General features: G+C 45.0%; 1 protein-coding gene across 1 annotated transcript in view; it reads left to right on the top strand.

Moving 5' to 3' along the window:
* LOC141096662 (vomeronasal type-2 receptor 26-like) overlaps positions 1-25,645 on the top strand; it is a 244,634-nt gene that overhangs the window by 168,215 nt on the left and 50,774 nt on the right. The window contains exon 4 of the mRNA XM_073583375.1: positions 5,907-6,030. Within this exon, the coding sequence (XP_073439476.1) occupies positions 5,907-6,030 (124 nt within the window). The remainder of the gene's footprint in view (positions 1-5,906; positions 6,031-25,645) is intronic.

Consider the following 25,645-nt stretch of genomic DNA (forward strand, 5'->3'; position numbering starts at 1 on the left):
TAGGGGCTAAATTGTTTGGTGAATTGGAACGCGCAGGGTTAAAATTTCACCTCACAACATAGCCTATGATGCTCTCGGGGTCCAGACGTGTGACTGTGCAAAATTTTGTGGCTGTAGCTGCGACGGTGCGGATGCCAATACATACATACACTTTTTCCCCATTATGTAGATAGGGGTAAAATTGTTTGGTGAATTGGAACTCGCAGGGTTAAAATTTCACCTCACAACATAGCCTATGATGCTCTCGGGGTCCAGATGTGTGACTGTGCCAAATTTTGTGGCTGTAGCTGCGACGGTGCAGATGCAAATCCCGGACATACACACACACATACATACATACACACACACACATACATACAGTCATGGCCAAAAGTATTGACACCCCTGCAATTCTGTCAGATAATACTCAGTTTCTTCCTGAAAATGATTGCAAACACAAATTCTTTGGTATTATTATCTTCATTTAATTTGTTTTAAATGAAAAAACACAAAAAGAATTGTCCTAAAGCCAAATTGGATATAATTCCACACCAAACATAACAAAGAGGGTGGACAAAAGTATTGGCACTGTTCGAAAAATCATGTGATGCTTCTCTAATTTGTGTAATTAACAGCACCTGTAACTTACCTGTGGCACCTAACAGGTGTTGGCAATAACTAAATCACACTTGCAGCCAGTTGACATGGATTAAAGTTGACTCAACCTCTGTCCTGTGTCCTTGTGTGTACCACATTGAGCATGGAGAAAAGAAAGAAGACCAAAGAACTGTCTGAGGACTTGAAAAACCAAATTGTGAGGAAGCATGAGCAATCTCAAGGCTACAAGTCCATCTCCAAAGACCTGAATGTTCCTGTGTCTACCGTGCGCAGTGTCATCAAGAAGTTTAAAGCCCATGGCACTGTGGCTAACCTCCCTAGATGTGGCCGAAAAAGAAAAATTGACAAGAGATTTCAACGCAAGATTGTGCGGATGTTGGATAAAGAACCTCGACTAACATCCAAACAAGTTCAAGCTGCCCTGCAGTCCAAGGGTACAACGGTGTCAACCTGTACTATCTGTCGGCATCTGAATGAAAAGGGACTGTATGGTAGGAAACCCAGGAAGACTCCACTTCTTACCCCGAGACATAAAAAAGCCAGGCTGGAGTTTGCCAAAACTTACCTGAAAAAGGCTAAAACATTTTGGAAGAATGTTCTTTGGTCAGATGAGACAAAAGTAGAGCTTTTAGGGCAAGAGCATCAACATAGAGTTTACAGGAGAAAAAAAGAGGCATTCAAAGAAAAGTACATGGTCCCTACAGTCAAACATGGCGGAGGTTCCCTGATGTTTTGGGGTTGCTTTGCTGCCTCTGGCACTGGACTGCTTGACCTGTGCATGGCATTATGAAGTCAGAAGACTACCAACAAATTTTGCAGCATAATTTAGGGCCCAGTGTGAGAAAGCTGGGTCTACCTCAGAGGTCATGGGTCTTCCAGCAGGACAATAACCCAAAACACACTTCAAAAAGCACTAGAAAATGGATTGAGAGAAAGCACTGGAGACATCTAAGGTGGCCAGCAATGAGTCTAGACCTGAATCCCATAGAACACCTGTGGAGAGATCTAAAAATGGCAGTTTGGAGAAGGCCCCCTTCAAATATCAGGGACCTGGAGTAGTTTGCCAAAGAAGAATGGTCTAAAATTCCAGCAGAGCATTGTAAGAAACTCATTGATGGTTACCGGAAGCGGTTGGTCGCAGTTATTTTGGCTAAAGGTTGTGCAACCAAGTATTAGGCTGAGGGTGCTAATACTTTTGTCTGGCCCATTTTTGGAGTTTGGTGTGAAATGATCAATGCTTTGCTTTTTGCTTCATTCTCTTTTGCGTTTTTTCATTTAAGACAAATTAAATGAAGATAATACCAAAGAATTTGTGTTTGCAATCATTTTCAGGAAGAAACTGAATATTATCTGACAGAATTGCAGGGGTGTCAATACTTTTGGCCATGACTGTACATACACACATACATACATACATACACACCCATATTGAGCTTTATATATTAGATATACAGGGCAGTGGGGCCATCATACTATACAGTTGAAACCAGAAGTTTCCATACACTAAATAAAAAGACACATATGACCTAAAGCGGGAAAGGTTTATTCTGATTTCATGTCAGATAGAGAAAAACATGCAGATTTGAATATAGTGGATGTAAACTTCTGGTTTCAACTGTATATACACAGGGAGCAGTGGGGATTTCATACTGTATACAGGGTGCAGTGGGGACCTTCATACTATATATAGGGGGCAGGGGGACCTTCATGCTGTATATAGGGTCATTGGGGAACATCATATTATATTTGGGGGCAATGGGAACATCTTATTTTATGTAGGGGCTATGTAGCCATTTTACTATATATAGGGAGATCTGGTGTCCTCAATGTATAATAAAGGGCTTTGGGGACCATCATATTGTGTTTTGTGGTATGTAGGACCATCATTCTGTATATTCAGAGCATTGTGAGCACTCAGAGGACATTATTTGTTATAAATGGGTACATTATTAGTTTTAATAGGGGCACTCAGGTTCCATTATTTTTTTCTTAGGGCTCGGTTCTGCTCCCATATCTCTGTAGTAAGCTCGGTTCTGCTCCCATATCTCTGTATTAAGCTCCGTTCTGCTCCTATACTTCTGTGGTAAGCTTGGTTCTCCTCCCATATCTCTGTAGTAAGCTGGGTTCTGCTCCCATATCTCTGTAGTAAGCTCCGTTCTGCTCCTATACTTCTGTGGTAAGCTCGGTTCTGCTCCCATATCTCTGTGGTAAGCTTGGTTCTGCTCCCATATCTCTGTAGTAAGCTCTGCTCTGCTCCCATATCTCTGTAGTAAGCTCTGCTCTGCTCCCATATCTCTGTAGTAAGCTCTATTTTGCTCCCATATCTCTGTAGTAAGCTCCAGTCAGTTTCCTTGTCTACGTATCATTCTTGGTTCCGGTCTCGTGTCTATGTAGTCAGCTTGCTTCTGTTACAGTATCTATGTAGGCAGCAAACTTGGTTCTGCTTCCATATATATGCAGCTAGCTCCATTCTGTTCCCATATCTATGTACCACCCTGTTTTTAAAGCCTGTTATCTCTGTCTCTTTAATGCAGTGGCCCGAGACAGCAGGGCAAAAGCACCGCAACTGGAGGGCCACTGCCTTGTGATTGCCTCCTAGGCTGAATAGTGCCAGCCAGCCCCTGGGCACACTGCCGCTCAAAGTCCTGCAGAAAGCCATCGATGTCTTCCTCTGCCTCCCCCAACTGTCGGAAGGCATTATTCTGGATTTTTTTGTGACTTACTGCTGACGGTCCCTGGGCGGGGGCCAGAGCTCCCCCTGCTCGCTGACTCTCCTCTCTTCGCTCTGCCATCTCCATCTTGGCTAGCTCTATCTTGGCTAGCTCTATTTTGGTCCGCTCTGCCATCTCCATCTTGGCTAGCTCTATCCTGGTCCGCTCGGCCATCTTTTCCTTCAGATCAGTACGCACATCAGCCATTACCTCTCGTATGATCTCTACTGCAGGGTTTGGGCCATAGAACGCCAGTCTGCTCTTTACCACCCTCTGGAATTCGGTCTCTTCCACGTTCACATTGGGAGGCGCTGCACTGTCGTGTTCCATGATGGCTGCTATCAAATCCACTTTTGTTTTGTTGCTGGCGATTAACCCTCGAGCTTCCACCAGGATTTTCAATGTATTCCTCTTTAATTTCTGGTAGTTGTTTTCCATTCAGCCCTTTACTCCTATAGACGGGGTATCATATCCGACCGCTGCCACCAGTGAAACGGGGTCTTCTGTGCTGTAATACCTCTTACATTACCACCCCGAGTTTCAGGAGGTCCACTCTGCTTTTCCTCACTTCTGAATGAAAGCCGCTGGCTCGAAAGGCTTTGTAACATGGGAACATATAAAAGATCACTGCTTCTCCACATATTTCCAGTGTGACAACATTTTACTCACCGGTCTCAGAATATAAATACATACAGAGGACAGGACAATCAATATGTGGCGGGCCAGTAGATAACAGGCTCCAATTAAGATGCCAGATGTACATTACAATAGCCGCAGGTGGCCAGCGACCCCCCGATCATTTACCGTGGGATTTACAATGGTGGGGGGAGGTCAGAAGTGGGATAACTCATTTAGCTCTGCCCAGGGGTCGCAGCCGGTCAGTTGCTGCATTAGGGGTATGCATCTCACATTGCACCTATCATACGTGCATCTCCTATTCGGGGTGCTGGGGGGCTCTGTAACATCCCCCATCTAGTTGCCTGTTCCAGAACTACGCTTACCCATGCTACAAACTCTATTTTATAAGTGCCCTCCTCTAATGTTCCCAAAGGAAGCACTATCTTACCCTAAACTATACAGAAACACAATAGTCATAATAAAGCATAATATCTTACAGTTTGTACAATAAGGTATCACATAATGTGGCAATACCAATCAGACGGTTGGTAATACACAGCAGTGTAGCAGTACCGAAGCATAACAGAATATTCACATTAAAACTCTTAAAGGGGAGGAGGCAATAAATGAGTGTTCTATCCCAATCCCCTTCAATACTACAAATTTTATTGTTATGACTTGCATCCGCTTTCTAGTACAATAAGAATGAACAAAACCCTGTGTAATAGTGAAGTATATGTAGCAGTACAGGTACCAGCTACCACATTTCATTGATCGATCACACTGAGGATGGCACTGATTCTGCTGGCTCCTCTCATATCTTTCCCACCTATCATTTGAATTTCTGGTTTCTTCACAGAATACTACGCTCATTGCCTTCAGAGCTCCAGTTGCACAACATGTTACTGACTGGAGTATTAGTCCAATAGTTTAGAGCGTTCTCTTCTGATCTCTATTGCTGAGCTGCTGTGTTTTTTTCTGTTCTCCCACTACTCTAAATTACTCTAAAATGTCTGCTGCATTCCCTGCCTCAGCTTTTATACTGCCCGTGATAGTCTGTCCTGACTGTCTAAGCTATACCATGCGATGAGGTAACTGCACGTTTGCACCTGAAGTCTGTAATGTGTAAAATGGAGGCAGCATTTTTTTCAGGGTTTGATTGAATCAAATCACAAATTGTTTGCATTAGCTGGGACCTGAGGGTTTCTTAAAATTCATCACAAATTTGATTTCTGATGATCAATTCATTTGTCTCTACTCATGACAAGTTAAAGAGGGATTATTGGCCGTGTCAAATGTAACCATCAATTCTTACCAGTATAACTAATATCCATGAAATAAACCCATGACTTCCTGCGCCTTGGGTAAAATGGCCGCAGCAGCCTTTTATTAAACATTGCCACAAACTTGGGGCGCCACAACCCTGGCACCCTGAACATTATATAACATGAACCAGCTGATCTGGTGCAGAGGCATAACCCACAACCTTCCTAATCTTCCCCGGTCGCATCGCACCAGCCCAGAGAATGAGGTATTAATGACACTAAATTAGTTCCCCTAACTTCACAGGACTTACACCACCAAGTGGCCTTGGCCTGTCACAGAAGCCACCATACCCTACTAGCACCTTCCCACCAAATGCCATCACCACTGGACCAGCCTCTAACCTGGACCTATCCCCCGCCGATGTGACAGGAAGAAGGGAGGGTGGGCAGCGGGATCCAGGGTGCAAGAGAAGGCAGGAACCCTCCCCTGTCCCTTATATATCCCCGCACAACCCCGCCTCCAAAACTCCCTCCCACAAATCAGACTCCAGGACACCACCACAAATCCCTCCCATCCTGATTGTCACACAAGTTACCCCTTCACTCCCACCCTCTAAATTGTCCTGCAGCCTGTCCACCCTGCAACTCCTTCACTTGTCTCATTTATCAGCATTCAGTCTTTGTCCCTCCGGTAACGTTCTCTTCTGTTTCTCAGGTCCCAGTATCCCGCTGCTCAGATCCCTGCTCACCTGGAAGCTGGAAAACGGCAAAACCGTCAATTCACACCTGCTGCTATGACTGCGTCCCGTGTCCAGAAGGCGAGATCTCCAATATAACCGGTATGTACAGTCTGAGGGGTGTAACCGGCATCCGGCACCTTCTTATAGATGATGGACTCCGCATCGACCACATTCACACACTGCAGGGCAGGACATCACTCAGGGATCGGTGTGTGGGATTTCAGCCCCAGCATTGTCTGCAGCGGTCACAGCCCAGCACAGTCTGCAGTGGTCACCGCCCAGTACTTTCTGCACTGGTCATCGCCCAGCGCTGTCTGGAGCAGTCACTGCCCAGAATTGTCTGCAGTGATCACCGCCCAGCACTGTCTGCACCAGTCACTGTTCACTGTAAGATACACAGCTCAGCAGATGGTATCACACATGATAGGATTAGATTTGTAAGGAGGTTGACCAGAACATGGGTAGCTGCATGCCGGGTCCCAAACTAAAAATGCTGCATCCTCTGTTTCCAGGGGAAGCCTGAGAGAGGCGGACCTTCCCCTGCTACAGGAGGGAAGGAGGAGAGAGATGGAGCTTGCTGCTGACCGAAGGGGGCGGGGAGATCCTAAAAAGAGTGCACAGGCACAGTGGAGAAGAAGGAAAAGCAGGCACTGCAGGAGAGGTTGGCGCCAAGTAAGTGCAATGCACAGAGCAGAGAAGAGCATGCAATGCTTCCCCCACCAGGGAGTGCTGGCCCTGTGACAGGCCATGCGGCTGCTGTCCAGGATAGGAGTTGTAGTGCTGGGGAGATTAGCTGTGCCAGCAGAGACGTGCCAGCAGTGAAGAGCTGTGCAGAGCTGTGCCAGCAGAGCTGAGCCATGCGGAGGTAAGCCAGGTGCCGTACACTATGAGACAGTGAGTACCGCAGCTGCTCTGCCCAAGAGTGACCGCACACTTGACAGACACCTGCATTCAGGTCCATTATTTCTGGACGACCTACTGTCAGCAAATCGCTACTCTCCACATTAGGAGAGAGTAACGCAGAGAGAGAAAGATGGCAAGGCCAGAGCTTGACTAATAAGGACTTGTGTACACAGCAGAGTCCCTCACACTGGACTCAGTACCGTGCAAGATACGTTTAAGCATGGGGAATCTTCCTGCCCCTCAAACTTTGCTGAGACGTCCCATGCCGCTGTTGCCGGTGCCACCGTTGGATCCCCACCTGTTACAGACCTCACCGAGATGTCACGTGCCACTGCTGTTGGTGCCACCGTTGGAACCCTGAACCTCCTCATGTCTGAAGACTACATTCCGATAAGTTTAAACTCTTTCTTACTGTACTCTCGTTCGTGCCTCATCAATCCTGTCATACTCCCAGTTCTACCCCATCCAAACTCCCTTTCCCATCTTTTGTCCTATTACCATTCCTCTGAGCCCTACTACTCCGAGTGTAGTATATTTGTTGTTAATAAAAACCTGTTAACTCTTGATCTGTCTCCTGTCCGTGGCAACATCCCGCATTCCTGCGATTTCTACACTTGGCGTAGTCGGCAGGATGTCGCTCAATGGCGCGGAGGTGGCAGATCAAGCAGTTAGAGAGGGCCCCAGATCCAGCATCTCCCTGGGGGCCATGTGAAATAACATCCCAAAGTTCACTCGGAATAATACCATACTTGGGAGTTGGACTGAACGTATAATGGGGATGATGCGGATGCATCCCATGACTGCAGCCCGAGAAGCAGAAGTGGCTATGATGGGACTCTGTCATGCTTCAACCCCCCTAGGCAAGAGACACGTTAGATAAGGTCTTACTGATATATGAGGAGACACACGAGACCCGACTGATGTGGGAGAGTTGCACATGCATCTGTTCAGGCATATTCAAAGAGAAGGGGAGACCATGACCCAGTTTATGAATGCGCTGCAGGAACTCCATACTGCCATTGCTCGCAAAGACGGAGTAGGCATAGGGTCCATTGACGTGGTGGTGCGAGACCAGCTAGTGACGAGCCTATGTGATACGCTGTGGAAGCAGGCTCTGAGGGAGCACTTGAGAGTCAAACCCAGTATGAGTTTATCTGAAATAGGGGCAGAAGCGCGCATAGGCGAGCAGGAGAAAGGTATTGGAGCCGTGATGAGTTCGTCCGGCGTTGCGGAGTACCCAACTCAAATGAAGAAGAGCCGACATGGACCCATGATTTACGGCTGAAAATGAGAAGACATTGGGAAAAAGACGAGAGTCTGAGGGAAGCCCTTACTGCTGTCTTGGGGACCAGCGTCATACCCCATGGTAACACATGGAAGAAGGTGAAGGAAGTTAGAGGAGAGGTTCGGAGCATAAAGAAGGCTTCAGTGGCGGCTCCAGAGTGTAACCTTGTATCCGGGAGTGAAGAGCAAAGGCTAAGTGAGATATGCTTCCCACCGAGGTAGACGAATAAGACAAAAGCATCCACCAGACAGATGCAGATGTGTGTGCTGGGCATGCGGAAGAGTGGGACACCTGTCCAGAAATTGCCCTACCAAAGAAAAGCAATGGCAAAGACCCACTCACCCCTACGAAGGTCATGCTAATTGGAGGGAATGTCACCCCTGGAAGGAATATTGTGGCGGGAGAAGTGCCCCACTCAGAGCAAGACCATGTCACGACGTCAGACACCGAGAAGAGATAGAGATAGAGAGGGTGGTGACTGTTCATGGTAAAATGTCTACGCTGTCCCGATGCATGGAGGCGAGTCTGGCAGAACTCCAAAATAGGTCTACAGGTCATGACTAGAGATGAGCGACTTTGCCTTTTTCAGGGTCGAGTCGGGTTTCATGAAACCCGACTTTCTCAAAAGTCGGGTCGAACGAAATCAGCCGATTATCGTGAAAAGTCGAAGGCCGACTGAAACACGAAACCCAATGCAAGTCAATGGGGAAGCAAAGTCGGCAGGGAGCGGAGGACAGGAAACACACCTACAGTGCCCATTTTAATGCCAAAAACATCAATTCTTATTACTTAAGATTGTCAACCTTAATTTACTTTATAATAATAGTTAGGCATTGAAAACTGGGGGTTATTTGGCTAAAGGTGTGGGGGGGGTAGGGCTGGCTCCAGATTTTCGTGGCCCAGGGCCAAAAAGTGTCAATGGGCTCCTTTAACACATGCCACAATTCATGATCCTCTGATCAGAGAAATAGCGGTATAGTACAATGAAAAATACTTCACTTCTTACATCTCATGACTGATATCTATTTTAAATTCTCCAATAGCTCCAAAAACGGACAGTATATAACTCCATACAATATTAGGGCCACCGCATAGTGCGCTATACAGAGTAATGAGGCCCATATATTTCTCCATACAAAATCATTGGTCCCATATATTGTTTGAAACAGTATATGATGAGCTCCACATAATGCTACAGTATATGTTGGTCCCCATGGATGAAGCTCCACTGTGTTATGGGCCGAAATAATGCTCCATATGTATTGGGCCCCATTTCTAATGCTCCAGTGCATAATGGGCCCTGTAAATGCTGCTCCAGTGTCTGATGTCCACCTTTGGAATGCTCCAGTGTATGGTGGGCCTCATATATCATTCTCCAGAGTATAGTGCTCCCCAAAAATAGCTGTCCCAACATTGAAAACAATTAAATAAGTCTCCTCGCTAGGGAATCCCTGTACTAGTCTGGACTCCTCGTCGTCCCCATCTTCCATCTCACTGCACTTGGACTGTTTAGGCAGAGGGCGCAGAGATGTGATGTCATCGCGCTCTCTGACCAGAATATCACTGTCAGGAAACGCGGAAGACATCACGGTGGTGGAGCAGGGAGAGGTAAGTATTTCAACTTTGCAAGTGCTGTGATCCTGAGCAAGCAGGGGCGGCCCACTTGGCGACGGCACTGGCACATGGCCCCTTTTAGTACACCGGTGTGTCTGACGGCGGGTGTGCACCCCCACCATCAGAGACACTTGATTGTACTATGAGGGACCTTGTGCCAGTGCCGTTGCCAAACAGTGTGCCCACCCACCTGTCCAGGGCAACGGCAATCGCACCGGTGCGTGCGCCAGGTGGTGACCGCGACCCTGTGGGGGAAGGCAGCCCAGTTAGGGAGGTGGAAAAATTGGCATATGTTGATGTTGGACATTCAGCAGCTGCAAATGGAGTAATTGGAGAAGTCCGCGGAAGAGGAGGACAAAAGCAAGCCATTTTTCTGGCAACCTACGTTTCAGCAGGGGAGGGTGGGACAAAATCCTTTGAAACCCCTGCATGGTTCTTTTTAATGAAGGTTAGATCATCAACATTTTGGGTCGACAGATGGGTCCTTTTTTCTGTCAGGATTGATCCAGCAGCACTGAAGACTCGTTCAGATAACACACTAGCAGCAGGGCAAGCGAGCTACTGTAAAGCATATTGTGCCAATTCAGGCAAGGTGTCAAGTTTACTGGCCCAATAGTCAAAGGGGAATGACCGGTGAGGGAGAACATCGATATGGGAGGAGAAGTAGTTTGTTACCAAAGTTGACAACTGCTGTCTCCTGTCACTTTCGATCGATGCAGTATTACCAGTCTTGTGAGCGGTACTTGAAAAATCAGTCCACAACATGGTCATGAAACTCCTTTGTCCAATGCCACTTCGGCTGTGTGCACCAAGAACACCTCTTTCATGTTGCCACCTACAGCTTATTGGAAAAACATCACCGCCGCTGAGTGCTGGGAATGCCTCATACAACGGTTTACCAGAGTTGCTTGTTTGTTAGCCAGTATTAGCTCTAGGTTCCCCTGTGGCATGATGTTTTGGAATTTGCCTTTGTAGCTTGGATCAAGGATGCTGGCCAATAAGTAGTCATCATCGTTCATCCTTTTGGCAATGCGGGGGTCCCTTTTTAGGATCTGCAAGGCATAATCAGACATGTGGGCCAATGTTCCAGGGGTCAATGATGCACTGCGAGTGCTGGGTGGAGAGCACTTTCTGGCAAATCCACATGCCTCCAGTCACGCACAAACCCTGTACCAGACCTTGCCACGCCAACATTTTTTCTTGCCCCCTGAGAAGCATCCTCCTCCCCAAAATAATCATCCCCATCATCATCCTCCTCCTCTTCCTCTTCTTCCTCCACCTCGTCCACGAGACTTCCCTGAGCAGAAAATGGCTGACTGTCATCAAGGCTTCCCTCCTCCTCTTCCTCCTCGGCTGCAGACGCCTGCTCCTTAATGTGCGTCAAAGTTTGCATGAGCAGACGCATAAGTGGGATGCTCATGCTTATGATGGCGTCGTCTGCGCTTACCAGCCATGTGCATTCCTCAAAACACTGAAGGACTTTACAGAGGTCTTTCAGCTTCGACCACTGCACACCAGACAACTCCATGTGTGCCTGCAAACTGCCTTCCCGTGTCTCCTCCCACAAATGAATTACAGCCTGCCTCTGTTCGCACAGCCTCTGAACCATGTGCAGGGTGGAGTTTCACCTTGTTGCAACGTCGATAATTAGGCGGTGCTTGGGAAGATGGAGTAATCGCTGCAGCTTCTGCATACCACCGGAGTGTACGGGCGACCGGCAGATGTGCGAGCACAGCCTTCGCACCTTATGGAGCAGGGGTGTTAACTCAGGATAATTATTGAGGAAGCACTGCACCACCAGGTTCAAGGTGTGAGCCAGGCAAGGTATGTGTCTGAGTTTTGAAAGGGATATGGCTGCCACAAAATTAATATGAGAGGGCTCTCACTCCTACATTCAGGAGGTCCCTTCCTTATGCCAAATAGTTACCAGACAGCGGAATCCATATTCCCCATCACTTTACAATGCAGATAATACAGGCCTATTGTGAATTCTGGGGTTCATCCACCATCACCACCCTGTCCCCCGCCGTGTCATTATGTGGCCCTCACTGACAATATTATTATTAGTAGTTTTCTGCCCATGAGAAGGAGTGTGGGCATTAGGTGGGATGAACCCTGGTCCATGCAGTCTTTATAAAAAACCCTGAGCCAGCGGACGAGAGCGCCCACTGACCCTCATGTCACCACATCTACTTTAAGAAAAGTTGTCCCCAAATGCTTTTGCACCTGTAAAATAACAAAACTAAGAAAAGGGGACCCAGTAACAGTGCACAGATGTAATTATAATAATATAACAAATTGTAAACACAATATATATCTAGATACGTAAGAATGTGCGCTGAACCAAAGGAAAAATGTAAACTCTTAGTCTATCGGAACTGAAACAGCAAAAAACACAAAGAAAAAACCCAATATACAGTACATTTGATGAATATAATTAATATTTTATTGGTATCACAGGTTGAAAAACAGTTTAAAAATCAATGTCAGATATATTATCCATTGTAGCAGTATCTGTTATGAATGAGTCACCGAGGAGGAAAAAACAAAAAGCAAGCTAAGCCCAGAAAACTGGAGAGGTTGGTAACTAGTGGATTGCAGACCCCTGATCCTAAACACACAACTAGCAGTAGCCGTGGAGCATGCCTACGATGGTCCTAGATGCCTCGTCACGGCCGGAGAACTAAATACGCCTAAAGAAAGAAAGGGAAAATCTAACCTGCCCCAGAGCAGACCCCAAAGCAATAGACAGCCCCCAACATGTATTGTCGGTGAAACAAGATGAAAACACAAGCACAGATAGAAAGATAGGCTGAGCAAACGATGGGGCCCTCACTAACTAGAAAGGACAGGAAAGAAAAGCTGCTGTCTGCAATCACGCAAAAAACCCTGCCAAAAAATGTCCAACACGTCTGATAGATAAAGGCCCTATATCATCACTCAGGTATATTCTGAAGACAGAGAAAAAGAGATCAACTGATTAGAGACAAAATGGGGATTCAGTCCAGTACCAGCCAGGGCTGGCTGAACACAAAAGCTAAGTAAACCAGATGAAAATTCGTATGAACAATAGCAGAGAAAACTTAGCTGAAGGCAGGAACCAAACTGGAAACCAGAAGCCACAGTCAGGAGAAATCACCAGCAAGAAACTAGGGAGTCGGCTGCCTTAAATCCAATCAGAAATTCCTGATGTCCAATCACAGTCCTCTTCCTCAGGTAGCCGGTCTCTGCCATTTAGATCAGCTTCATTACCTCCCTTCACCAACAGAGAGAGTCCAGATAGAGAACTCACTACTCCTCTGTCAGCACAGCCAGCTCCATAACCCTCACCAGAAGCCAGAGGCAAACCCAAAAATGAGCTCACAACAGTACCCCCCCTTGAGGAGGGGTCACGGAACCCTCATCCACGCCACCGGGCCGATCAGGATGGGCCCGATGAAAAGCACGAACCAATCTATCGGCATGAATATCAGAGGCAGAGACCCAAGAATTGTCCTCCTGGCCATAACCCTTCCACTTGACCAAATACTGAGTCTCCGTCTAGCCAGACGAGAATCCAGTCTTTTCTCTACCTCATATTCCACATTACCTTTAACCAATACAGGGTCAGAAGGTGCCGCCATAGGAACTACTGGCTCAACATAACTCTTCAACAGCGACTTATGAAACACGTTATGGATCTTAAACGAAACAGGAAGAGCCAATCGAAATGAAACCGGATTAAGAATCTCCAAAATCATGTAAGGTCCAATAAATCTTGGCTTGAACTTTGGAGAAGCCACTTTCATAGAGATATTCTTTGATGACAACCAAACCATATCACCCACTTTAAACCGGGGACCAATGGTGCTATGCCGGTTAGAAAACCGCTGGGCCTTTTCCTGGGAGAGAGACAACTTATCCACTACTTGGTCCCAAATCTGCTGCATTCTCTCTACCACAGTGTCAATACCTGGGCAGAGGCTGAAGATTCCACTTGCCCTGAAGAAAATCGAGGATGAAACCCAAAGTTACAGAAAAAGGGGGACATCAAGGTGGCAGAACTAGCTCTATTATTTAAAGCGAATTCGGGCAAGGGCAAAAATGAAACCCAATCATCCTGATCAGCAGATATAAAACATCTCAAATAGGACTCCAAAGTCTGGTTTGTTCTCTCCGTCTGCCCATTGGTCTGAGGGTGAACGCAGAGGAGAAGGACAACTGAATTCCCAGCTTGGAACAAAAGGCTTTCCAGAATCTGGAAACAAACTGAACTCCTCTGTCCGATACAATGTTCTCAGGAATCCCATGCAACTGACCACCTGTTGTAAAAATAAGGGTACCAACTCTGAGGAAGATGGCAACTTTGGGAGTGGTACAAGATGGACCATCTAAGAGAATCTATCACTAATCACCAAGATAACAGTCATTCTCTGAGAGACAGGAAGATCAGAAATAAAATCCATTGAAATATGGGTCCATGGCCTCTTAGGCACCGGCAAGGGCATCAACAACCCACTAGAGCGAGAACAGGGTTTAGACCGGGAACAAGTCCCACAGGACTGCACAAAATCCCTGACATCACGAGATAAGGCAGGCCACCAAAAAGACTGACTCACCAAATCTCTGGTACCAAAAATACCTGGATGACCAGCCAATGCGGAGCAATGAACTTCAGACATCACTCTCTTCCTCCACTGGTCAGGAACATATAATTTTCCCATAGGACAATGCTCAGGTTTGTCGTCTTGGAATTCTTCCAGAGCATGTCTCAAATCTGGCGAGATGGCAGAACTACCCCCTCACCTAGGATTGTAGTAGGCTTGGTCACAATAGGAGAATCAGCAAAGAAACTCCTAGAAAGGGCATCTGCCTTAAGATTCTTAGTGCCTGGAAGAAAGGAGACCACAATATCAAAACGCGTAAAAAACAAGGCCCACCTAGCCTGTCTAGGATTCAAGCGTTTGGCCGACTCAAGGTAAATCAAATTCTTGTGGTCAGTGAGGACCACAACTTGATGTCTAGCTCCCTCCAACCAATGTCTCCACTCCTCAAATGCCCATTTCATGGCCAACAATTCCCGATTCCCCACATCATAGTTGCGTTCAGATGAGGAGAACTTTCGGGAAGAGAAGGCACAGGGATTCATTTTAGACGTCACCGGATCTTTTTGGGACAAAACAGCTCCTGCACCAATCTCTGAAGCGTCTACCTCCACCTGAAAAGGAAGTGAGACATCAGGTCGCCGCAAAACCGGAGCAGAAGTGAACCTCCGCTTCAGCTCCTGAAAGGCCGAAACAGTCTCTGAAGACCAATTCAGCACATCAGCACCCTTCTTAGTTAGATCAGTCAATGGCTTGGCAATACCAGAAAAATTAGCTATAAAATTACGATAAAAATTAGCAAAACCCAAAAACTTTTGGAGAGCCTTCAAAGAAGTGGGTTGAACCCAATCATAAATGGCCTGTACCTTGGCCGGGTCCATTTCATTAGTTGACGGAGACAAAATAAATCCAAAAAATGAAATCCTCTGTACACCAAAAAGGCACTTCGATCCCTTAACATACAAGGAATTCACTCTCTAAATCCGGAACACAGTCCGAACATGTTCTACATGAGAATCCCAATCCCAGGAAAAGATCAAAATATCATCCAGATAGATGATCAAAAATTTATCCACAAAGTCCCAGAAAATATCATTCATGAAGCACTGGAAGACAGAAGGGGCATGAGTGAGTCCAAAAGGCATCACCAGGTACTCAAAATGTCCCTCCAGAGTATTAAACGCCGTCTTCCATTCATCCCCATACTTAATGCGAATAAGATTATACGCCCCCCAGAGGTCAAGCTTGGTAAACCAGCAAGCACCTTTATACGTATGTGACGCGCACAGGGCAGGAAGTGAGGAGGAGACCATGCACGCCGCGTCATGTATCCATGGCAAAAATTTGACATATAGAGACGCGACAGGGCACGGAAACCACCAATGTAACACTGCACAGCGCGCGTACCGCGATCAGGGGTGAAGTCCATCTACTCTAGGGGCTATAAACACATGTCGGCAAGAAAAAAAGGGGGCTAAACGTGAGGATTATTATATAAATAGAGGCATATCACACAGTATAAATGTATCCATAGTACTAATTAATAATAATCAACAGATCTATCATATTATATACATATACGTGAATTTTAATAAATATATAGACATAGTGGATATTAATAAATTAAGAGTAAAATACATATTATGCAAAAATTGTGCACAAAAAAAATTAATATATGCACATAAATATAATGCAATAATAATGTCCTTGATCTATATTACTTATCAAAAATTGGGTAATAAAAATAAAAATGAAAATAAAAAAATAAAAAATAGAGAATAAGTGTAGTATGTATGAACTCAAATGAGTAAACATATCTATATAGTAAATAACGTGAATAAAATTATTATATGCATACATACATGCATGATAGCACCTACAGAATTAATACTACTACTGATACATAATATAAAAAAATATAGAAAATATTGATATGATTCTTGTCTTGAAATGCTTCCATCACAGGTTTCCAGAATATCCAGGTACGTATGGAAAAGTAGGGTCTGTATCATCCATCAGAATCAATGTACATAGGAGATGTGAATTTCTTCATAATACAAAATAATAATTAATAAAATATCTAAAAACATATATCAAAATATACCGTATTGACCGATGGTGTATATACTAAATTTATATATATATGTATATATATATATATATATATATAAATTTAGTATATACAATAATATATATATATTAAAATTGAAAATAACTCCTTGAAGCGAAGCATAAAATGATTAAGTATACAATAAAATAATACAGAAATATTAAAAATATTAAAATCGTCAAAGGAATGGGGCAAAACTATTATTCTCATTTAAACCAAACGGATGCAGGGTATTCAGTGTCCAAATCCATTTTGTTTCACACTGTGCAAGTTTTTGACTGATTTTCGTGCCCCTAATATTGGATTTGATCAAGTCTATCCCTCTTACTCTAAATTGGGAGCTGTCACAATTATGGTGGAGTTTGAAATGTTTTGGAATGGTCTTCAGGTTGTTAATATCTTTCTCATTTTCAGCTGCCTAAGGCTGGTTTCACATTTGCGTTTTTTAGCGCTGGAAAAAAACGCACACCTGCGCATGCGTTTTTTCCCCTATATTTAACATGGGTGCGCATACCTGCGCACTGGTCAGCGCATGTATGCGATTTTCATGCGCTGCGTTTTTTTGGGGTGTGCGTTGGGATTTTCCAGACGCAGCATGTTGCATTTTTTGGCCCTGCAAAAAAGCGCATGCGCACATATGCGCACATTTTGCGCTAAAAATGGCCATTATAGCCTATGGATGCGCATATGTGTGCACTGGCATGCTCATGTATGCGTTTTTTTGCATATGCGTTTTTTTTTTTAAACCATGGAATTTAGGGGTTTGGGTTAGAGTTAGGGTTAGTTAAGGGGGTTTAGGGTTAGGGTTATGGTCAGGGTCAGGGTTAGGGTTAGGGTTAGGGTCAGGGTTAGGGTTAAGTATGGTTTTGTTAAGGATTAGGGTCATGGTTAGGGTCAGGATTAGGGTTAAGTATGGTTTTGTTAAGGGTTAGGGTCAGGGTTAGGGTTAGGGTTAGGGTTAGGGTCAGGGTTAGGGTTAGGGTTAGGGTTAGGGTCAGGGTTAGGGTCAGGATTAGGGTTAAGTATGGTTTTGTTAAGGATTAGGGTCAGGGTTAGGGTCAGGATTAGGGTTAAGTATGGTTTTGTTAAGGGTTAGGGTCAGGGTTAGGGTTAGGGTTAGGGTTAGGGTCAGGGTTAGGGTTAGGGTTAGGGTTAGGGTCAGGGTTAGGGTCAGGATTAGGGTTAAGTATGGTTTTGTTAAGGATTAGGGTCAGGGTTAGGGTCAGGATTAGGGTTAAGTATGGTTTTGTTAAGGGTTAGGGTCAGGGTTAGGGTTAGGGTTAGGGTTAGGGTCAGGGATAGGGTCAGGATTAGGGTTAAGTATGGTTTGGTTAAGGGTTAGGGTCAGGGTTAGGGTTAGGGTTAGGGTTAGGGTTAAGTATGGTTTTGTTAAGGGTTAGGGTCAGGGTTAGGGTTAGGGTTAGGGTCAGGGTTAGGGTTAGGGTTAGGGTTAGGGTTAGGGTCAGGGTTAGGGTTAGGGTTAGGGTCAGGGTTAGGGTTAGGGTTAGTTAGGGTTTAGGGTTTGGGTTAGGGTTAAGTATGATTTGGTTAAGGGTTAGGGTCAGGGTTAGGGTTAGGGTTAGGGTCAGGGTTAGGGTTAGGGTTAGGGTCAGGGTTAGGGTTAGTAAAGTCATGGTTTGGGTAGTGTGAGGGGCCACCTAAAAATGTTGGAAAAAAACGCAAACGCGGTAAAAACGCGCTAAAAACGCATACAAACGCATAAAAACGCTGCATTTTTTTCATGCATGCTCATAAAAATGCTTGAAAAAAACGCAGCAGTTGTATGCTTATGTATGCGTTTTTTCAATGCGTTTTTTTGCGGGAAAAACGCGCTGCAAAAAAAAGCAAGTGTGAAACTAGCCTTAATCCCTAAAATGTGTTCCCATGTCCTGATTTTCTATTGTCTTGCTGTTAGACCTATATGTATCTGATTACATGGGCATGTGGCAAAGTATACCACCAAGATATATGATGCCTGATCTTATAGTTACGGGTGTCATCTTGATTGAAAAAACTACTTGCCTGTTCCGTATTTGGACAAGCCACACAATTACCATTTGGGAATGATCCCATATTTGTGATAGAGATGAGTGACTTTGCCTTTTTTCGGGTCTAGTCGGGTTTCATGAAACCTGACTTTCTCAAAAGTCGAGTCGAACGAAATCGGCCGACTATAGGGAAAAGTCGGGGATCCGACTGTAACACGAAACCCAATGCAAGTGGATCGCCCGCCAGGGCAGTGGGGTACTCGGTACCAGGCCGGTATCTCAGAGGGAAGTGTCACAGTAGCGGTGACCAGGTCCGTGGCCCTGGGCGTCCATGTAAAAAGAGTTAAGCGTGGCTGGTTAAAGTTTATAAGTGGATGATACGTGACGCCACCTGTGGTGCTCGGCAATGAAGGGGTTAAGCCGACGCTGCGGGCAGATCCTCTGGGACAGATGGTATAAGGCAGCAAGATGTAATAACTCCCCACAGGTAGAGCTGTAGTCCCAGGGCAGTGAGGATAGGTGTTGAGGAAGAGGGTGTAGTGTTAGGCACAGAGATGTAGCAGTGCTGAAGGGGTTGCAGGAAGAAGGCAATGACACAACAGGGTGCAGTTTCCTTTAACTTTACTGTGCTTTGTAGGTGCTGTCCAGGATCCAGATTACAGATGGAACAGGAGTTGGCAGCCTGGAAGCAACTTAGGAATCTCTCTATGCAGATGGGTTGTGTATTCTCCTTTCTAGCACTTATCTGAGGTACTTGCAGTACTGAGTTACACTGAAGTTCCCTTTGCTTTCTCTCTTTTAGAACCCCCTCGTACGGCAGACAGCTCTAGCCTCCTTCTTCTGGCTCACACGTTGCTGTTGTGCCTTGGAGTCTTAAGTAGGAACAGAGCATTTACAGCTTCCTATTCCGCCGGTTTCTGCTGCAGGAACATCAGTTTCACAAACAGCCTTGGGGACCGGACCCCGGAACCATGTGCCACTCTAGAAGTGTGCCCGAACTCTGCTGAATCCTCCAGCTCTTCTCTCATCCACACACTTCGCCCTCCTCACAGGAACTAACTAACTTCGCCCTTCCTGGCCCCAGAGAGTAGCTCCTCCCCCAGTTTTTGGTTCAGAGCTCCCTCTGATGGCCTGGAATGGGAACTGTGCTGTGTGTTGAATTTGTCTAACAGAAAGATCCTTTATTGCTTCCAAGCATAACAAAACCCTCCCAAGGAGGAAGACAATGCCACTGTGCGCCCCTTTAACACATACACAATTCATGATGCTCCGATACGGCAGAGAAATATTGGTATAGTGCAATGATGACAAATACTTCACTCCTTACATTACATGACTGATATCTATTTTATATTCTACAATGACTCAAAAAACAGACAGTATATTCCTCCATACAGTATTATGGCAACCACATAGTGCGCCATACAGAATAATGAGCCCCATATATTGCTCCATACAGAATGGGCTCCATATAATGCTCCAAACAGAATAGGCCCCATATGTGCTCCATATACAGTAATGCTCCATACCCTATATGATGGTCCATATATACTGAACCCCATATGATACTCCAGTATATGATGGGCCCCATGGATGATGCTCCATTGTATGATGGGCCTATATAATGCTCCATATATAATGGGCCCCATATGATGCTCCAGTATATGATGGGCCCCATGGATGATGCTCCATTTTATGATGGGCCTAAATATTGCTCCATATATAATGGGCCCCATATGATGCTCTAATATATGATGAGCCCCATGTGATGCTCTAGTATATGATGGGCCCCATATGATGCTCTCGTATATGATGGGCCCCATATGATGCTCTAATATATGATGGGCCCCATATGATGCTCCAATATATGATGAGCCCCATGGATGTTGCTCCAGTGTATGATGGGCCTATACACTGTGTGCAGAATTATAAGGCAAATGAGTATTTTGATCACATCATCCTTTTTATACATGTTGTCCTACTCCAAGCTGTATAGGCTTGAAAGCCAACTGCAATTATTTAAATCAGGTGATTTGCATCTCTGTAATGAGGAGGGGTGTGGTCTAATGACATCGGCACCCTATATAAGGTGTGCTTAATTATTAGGTCACTTCCTTTTTTTTTGGAAAAATGGGTCAGAAGAGAGATTTGACGGACTCTGAAAAGTCAAAAATTTTGAGATGTCTTGCAGAGGGATGCAGCAGTCTTGAAATTGCCAAACTTTTGAAGCGTGATCACTGAACAATCAAGCGTTTCAGGGCAAATAGCCAAAAGGGTCGCAACAAGCGTGTTGATAAAAAAAAGGCTCAAAATAACTGCCCATGAATTGAGGAAAATCAAGCGGGAAGCTGCCAAGATGCCATTTGCTACCAGTTTTGCCATATTTCAGAGCTGCAACGTTACTGGAGTATCAAAAAGCACAAGATTTGCCATACTCAGGGACATGGCCAAGCAAAGGAAGGCTGGAAAACGACCACCTTTGAACAAGAAACATAAGATAAAACGTCAAGACTGGGCCAAAAAATATGTTAAGACGGATTTTTGTAAGGTTTTATGGACTGATGAAATCAGAGTGACTCTTGATGGGCCAGATGGATTGGCCCGAGGCTGGATCAGTAAAGGCCAGAAAGCTCCACTCTGACTCAGACGCCAGCAAGGTGGAGGTGGGGTCCGGATATGGGCTTGTATCATCAAAGATGAACTTGTGGGACCTTTTCGGGCTGAGGCTGGAGTGAAGCTCAACTCCCAAACCTAGTGCCAGTTTCTGGAAGACACCTTCTTCAAGCAGTGGTACGGAAAGAAATCTGTATCTTTCAAGAAAAACATGATTTTCATGCAGGACAATGCTCCATCACATGCATCCAACTACTGCACAGCGTGGCTGGCCAGTAAATGTCTAAAAGAAGAAAAAATAATGACATGGCCCCCTTGTTCACCTGATCTGAACCCCATAGAGAACCTGTGGTCCCTCATAAAATGTGAGATCTACAGGGAGTGAAAACATTACTGTCACGTGCCCCGTCCTGTGTGACACAGCCAGCAGGCCAAGAACTAATACAACAGGACACGGCACGTGTAATTGTCCAGTGTGATGCAGCCCGCAGGCCGGCAACTAATACAACAAGACACAGGGGATAAGGAAACATTTACAATGGTGGGCCCTGCGATAGGGAGCGGGGGATGTGGAGACCTCCTGCACTCCCCTGAGTCAGTGTCTCTAATGCACCTAGCGTTCCGTATGCCGGTTCCGCACCGGGCGCCGATCACGAACCTGTCGCCCTAGCACACCCTACAACTATTCCTTACTAGGGAGCTGGGTGGTGCACGCACTGGCCCCACTGCTGTACTAACACCAACATGAGGAAAAGTGACAAGCAGGGAAACATTTAGCTTTGCTCTGATGCTCTGGCTCCAGGCAGCAGAGTCCAACTTCTGAGTGCATCTTCCTCCCACGGTGTCCAACACCTGGGAGCACTGTACAGCAATGGAGTCCAGCACCTGAGTGCAGCTGTCCAGCAAAAGAGTCCAGCACCTGAGTGCAGCTCTACACCATAGCTACCACTCCACCAAGCTTTGCAAGAATTCTTCACTGACACCATAGCTTCCACTCCACCATGCTTTACACAAACTCCTCGCTGACACCATAGAGTCCAGCACCTGAGTGCAGCTTCCAGCAAAAGAGTCCAGCAACTGAGTGCAGCTCTCAGCAAAAGAGTCCAGCAACTGAGTGCAGCTCTAAACCATAGCTGCCACTCCACCAAGCTTTGCAAGACTTCTCCACTGACACCATAGCTGCCACTCCACCATGCTTTACATGAACTCCTCACTGCCACAATAGCTGCCACTCCAGGACTCTGATGGGGCTTTCCTGGACTCTCCTCAGCTCCTTCCTTCACCCAGCATGGTTGGAAAAGACCAGCAATATCACCAACGTGAGTCAGAGCAACTGACACACCTTTATTGAGTAAACACACCTGTTAGTGATTCCCGTGCAATTACACTAACCACCACCAGGAGAAAACTATCTCTAAAAACACCTGTTATGAGCTCAATTTCTGCTCCACCAGTTGAGAGTTCTCCTTCCGTTCTCCCTCTGGTGGTGACAGGAGGTAGTGAGGTTGGTTTAATTGGGAGTGATCTGCCACCTGGTGAGGAGGATAACAATTGGATCTCTGGAGTATCAGACTGGATATAAGACAGCCGACGCCCTATCCTGGTGCTGGTGATTCTGTCTGCTTCTCAGGTCTTGGACTCAGCTCTGTTCCAGTTTTCTCAAGTTAAGACTGGAAAGGCAGATTTTAAGGGATTCAGAAAGAGAATTGGAGGGATCCATTGGCTGGATATCCTTAAAGACAAAAATGTACAGGAAGGACGGGAAATCTTGAAAAATGAAATTCTCAAAGCACAGTTGTTAAAAATTCCGAAAAGAGGGAAGAATAGGAAGCATTTAAGGAACCCAGGATGGATGAACACAGAACTTAAGCACATGCTAAAAAGGAAGAAAAAAATGTTTATAAAATGGAAAGAGAGAGGCATATCTAAAGAAGAATATAATGCTGTCTGCAGAACCTGCAGGGCACAAATCAGATTAACTAAAGCTGAAAATGAATTGAGGCTTGCAAGAGATATCAAAAGCAATAATAAAGGATTTTGGGGATATGTCAAAAGTAAAAGAAAAGTCAAAGATGCTATAGGATTTTTACAGGATGAAAATGATGAAATGGTAAGACAGGATGTTGAGAAGGCTGAACTTTTAAATTCCTATTTTGCATCTGTTTTCTCTCACAAAGGAAATGTAACATCAACTGTTATTCATTGTCCTATTAAGGGAATAGAAGAATCCAGGATATCTATAAACAGAAAGATAGTGAGGAAACACTTAGCTAACCTAAATGAATTCAAGTCTCCAGGTCCAGATGAATTACACCCCAGAGTACTGAATGAGATAGCAGAAGAAATTTTTGAACCCCTCTCCATAATCTTTGAAAATTCTTGGAGAACAGGAGAAGTCCCAGAAGACTGGAGAAGAGCAAATCTTGTTCCTATCTTCAAAAAGGGAAGAAGGTGCACCCAGGCAACTATAGGCCAGTGAGTCTGACTTCTATACCAGGAAAGATCTTTGAAGAAATTATTAAACAACATGTATATCAATACCTGGATAAGAATGAAGTGATTAAACAGAGTCAGCATGGGTTTGTAACTAATAAGTCATGTCAGACTAACTTAATTTCCTTCTATGACGGTATCACTGATTGGGTGGATCAAGGAAATGCTGTAGATATAGTATATCTTGACTTCAGCAAAGCATTTGACAAAGTCTCTCATACAATCCTTATTGAAAAAATGACTAAGTATGGAATGGACAAGGCAACTGTTAGGTGGATTCATAACTGGCTTAGTGATCGGACCCAAAGAGTTGTCGTAAATGGCTGCACATCCAGTTGGAAGAATGTCTCAAGTGGGTACCACAGGGCTCTGTCCTGGGCCCGGTATTGTTCAACATCTTTATCAACGATTTAGATGAAGGAATTGAGGGTAAACTGATTAAATTTGCTGATGACACAAAGCTAGGAGGGATAGCTAATACTAGAGAAGAGAGAGAGAGGATTCAAAAAGATTTAAATAAACTGGAGAAGTGGGCAGCAACTAACAGAATGGTTTTTAACATGGAGAAATGCAAAGTACTACATCTGGGCAATAAAAATGAAAAAAGCATATATAGAATGGGAGGAATAGGGCTAAGCAACAGCACTTGTGAAAAAGACTTGGGTATACTAATAGATCACAGACTGGATATGAGTCAACAGTGTGATGCAGCAGCAAAAAACTCAAATGCAATTCTAGGATGTATAAACAGAAGCATACAGTCTAAATTACGTGAAGTCATTATTTCCCTCTACTCCTCTTTGGTCAGACCTCATCTGGAATATTGTGTCCAGTTTTGGGCACCACATTTTAAAAACGACATCAACAAACTGGAGCAAGTTCAGAAAAGAGCGACCAGAATGGTGACCGGTCTGCAAACCCTGTCTTATGAGGAAAGGTTGCAGGATTTGGGAATGTTTAGTTTGCAAAAGAGAAGACTGAGAGGAGACTTAATAGCTGTCTACAAATATCTAAAGGGCTGTCACATTGTAGAAGGATCAACTTTATTCTCATTTGCACAAGGAAAGACTAGAAGCAATGGGATGAAACTGAATGGGAGGAGACACAGATTAGATATTAGAAAAATCTTTTTGACAGTTAGAGTGATCAATGAGTGGAACAGGCTGCCTCGAGAAGTGGTGAGTTCTCCTTCAATGGAAGTCTTCAAACAGAGGCTGGACAGATATCTGACTGGGATGATTTAGCGAATCCTGCTTTGAGCAGGGGGTTGGACCAGATGGCCCAGGAGGTCCCTTCCAACTCTACGATTCTATGATTCTCTGATTCTATGATTCTAAGTTTGTTTTTGCTAATGTTCACAATTGCTCTTTTTGGTCAATTCAGTTTTTTGTGTGGTCAGCCAGCCCGGCTGGACTGTGCTGAATTTCCACTCTTATTTATCTGTATTTGCCAATTTGCTTTTTTTTGTCCCTTATTAGATTGGCCTCTTTTTGCTCTGTCTCAGAATATTTCAGAGTGCTGATATAGTGGGAGAAGTCTAGTGACTTCAGGGTTAATTTGCTATCAGATGTGTTGGACACTATTTTTGGTAGGGTTTTTGGCAGATTGCAGACAGTGTCTTTCCTTTCCTGTCCTTTCTAGTTAGTTTGGCCCCATCATTCGCTCAGCCTATTTTCCTGCCTTTGTTTGTGTTTTCATCTTGTTTCACCGTCAATACATGTGGGGGGGCTGTCTTTCCTTTGGGGTCTGCTCTGGGGCAGTTAGTTTTCCTCTTTTCCTGCTTTAGGCTTATTTAGCTCTCCGGTTGTGACGAGGTGTCTAGGACCAACGTAGGAACGCTCCACGACTGCTGCTAGTTGCGTGATTAGAATCAGGGATCTGCAGTCTGCAGAGTTACCAACCTCTTTGGTTTTCTGAGACTTAGCTTGCGTTGTTTTTTTTCCTCGGCGACCCATTCATAACAGAATCACCAGCCATACCGCAGATTCTAGGGTACTCAAAAGCAGGAAAAAATTGTTTTAAACAGGAAAAAAAAAAGAGAAAAGAGTGTCGGAATTTTTTTCTTTTCTCCTCTTTTTCTCTGGGGCCGTTGGAGGATTTTTTTTTCTCCTAATGGAGATTAAGC

This window comes from Dendrobates tinctorius, unplaced genomic scaffold, assembly GCF_039654945.1.
Source record: "Dendrobates tinctorius isolate UK_male_01 unplaced genomic scaffold, ASM3965494v1 ptg000077l, whole genome shotgun sequence".
Classification (NCBI taxonomy): Eukaryota; Metazoa; Chordata; class Amphibia; order Anura; family Dendrobatidae; genus Dendrobates; species Dendrobates tinctorius.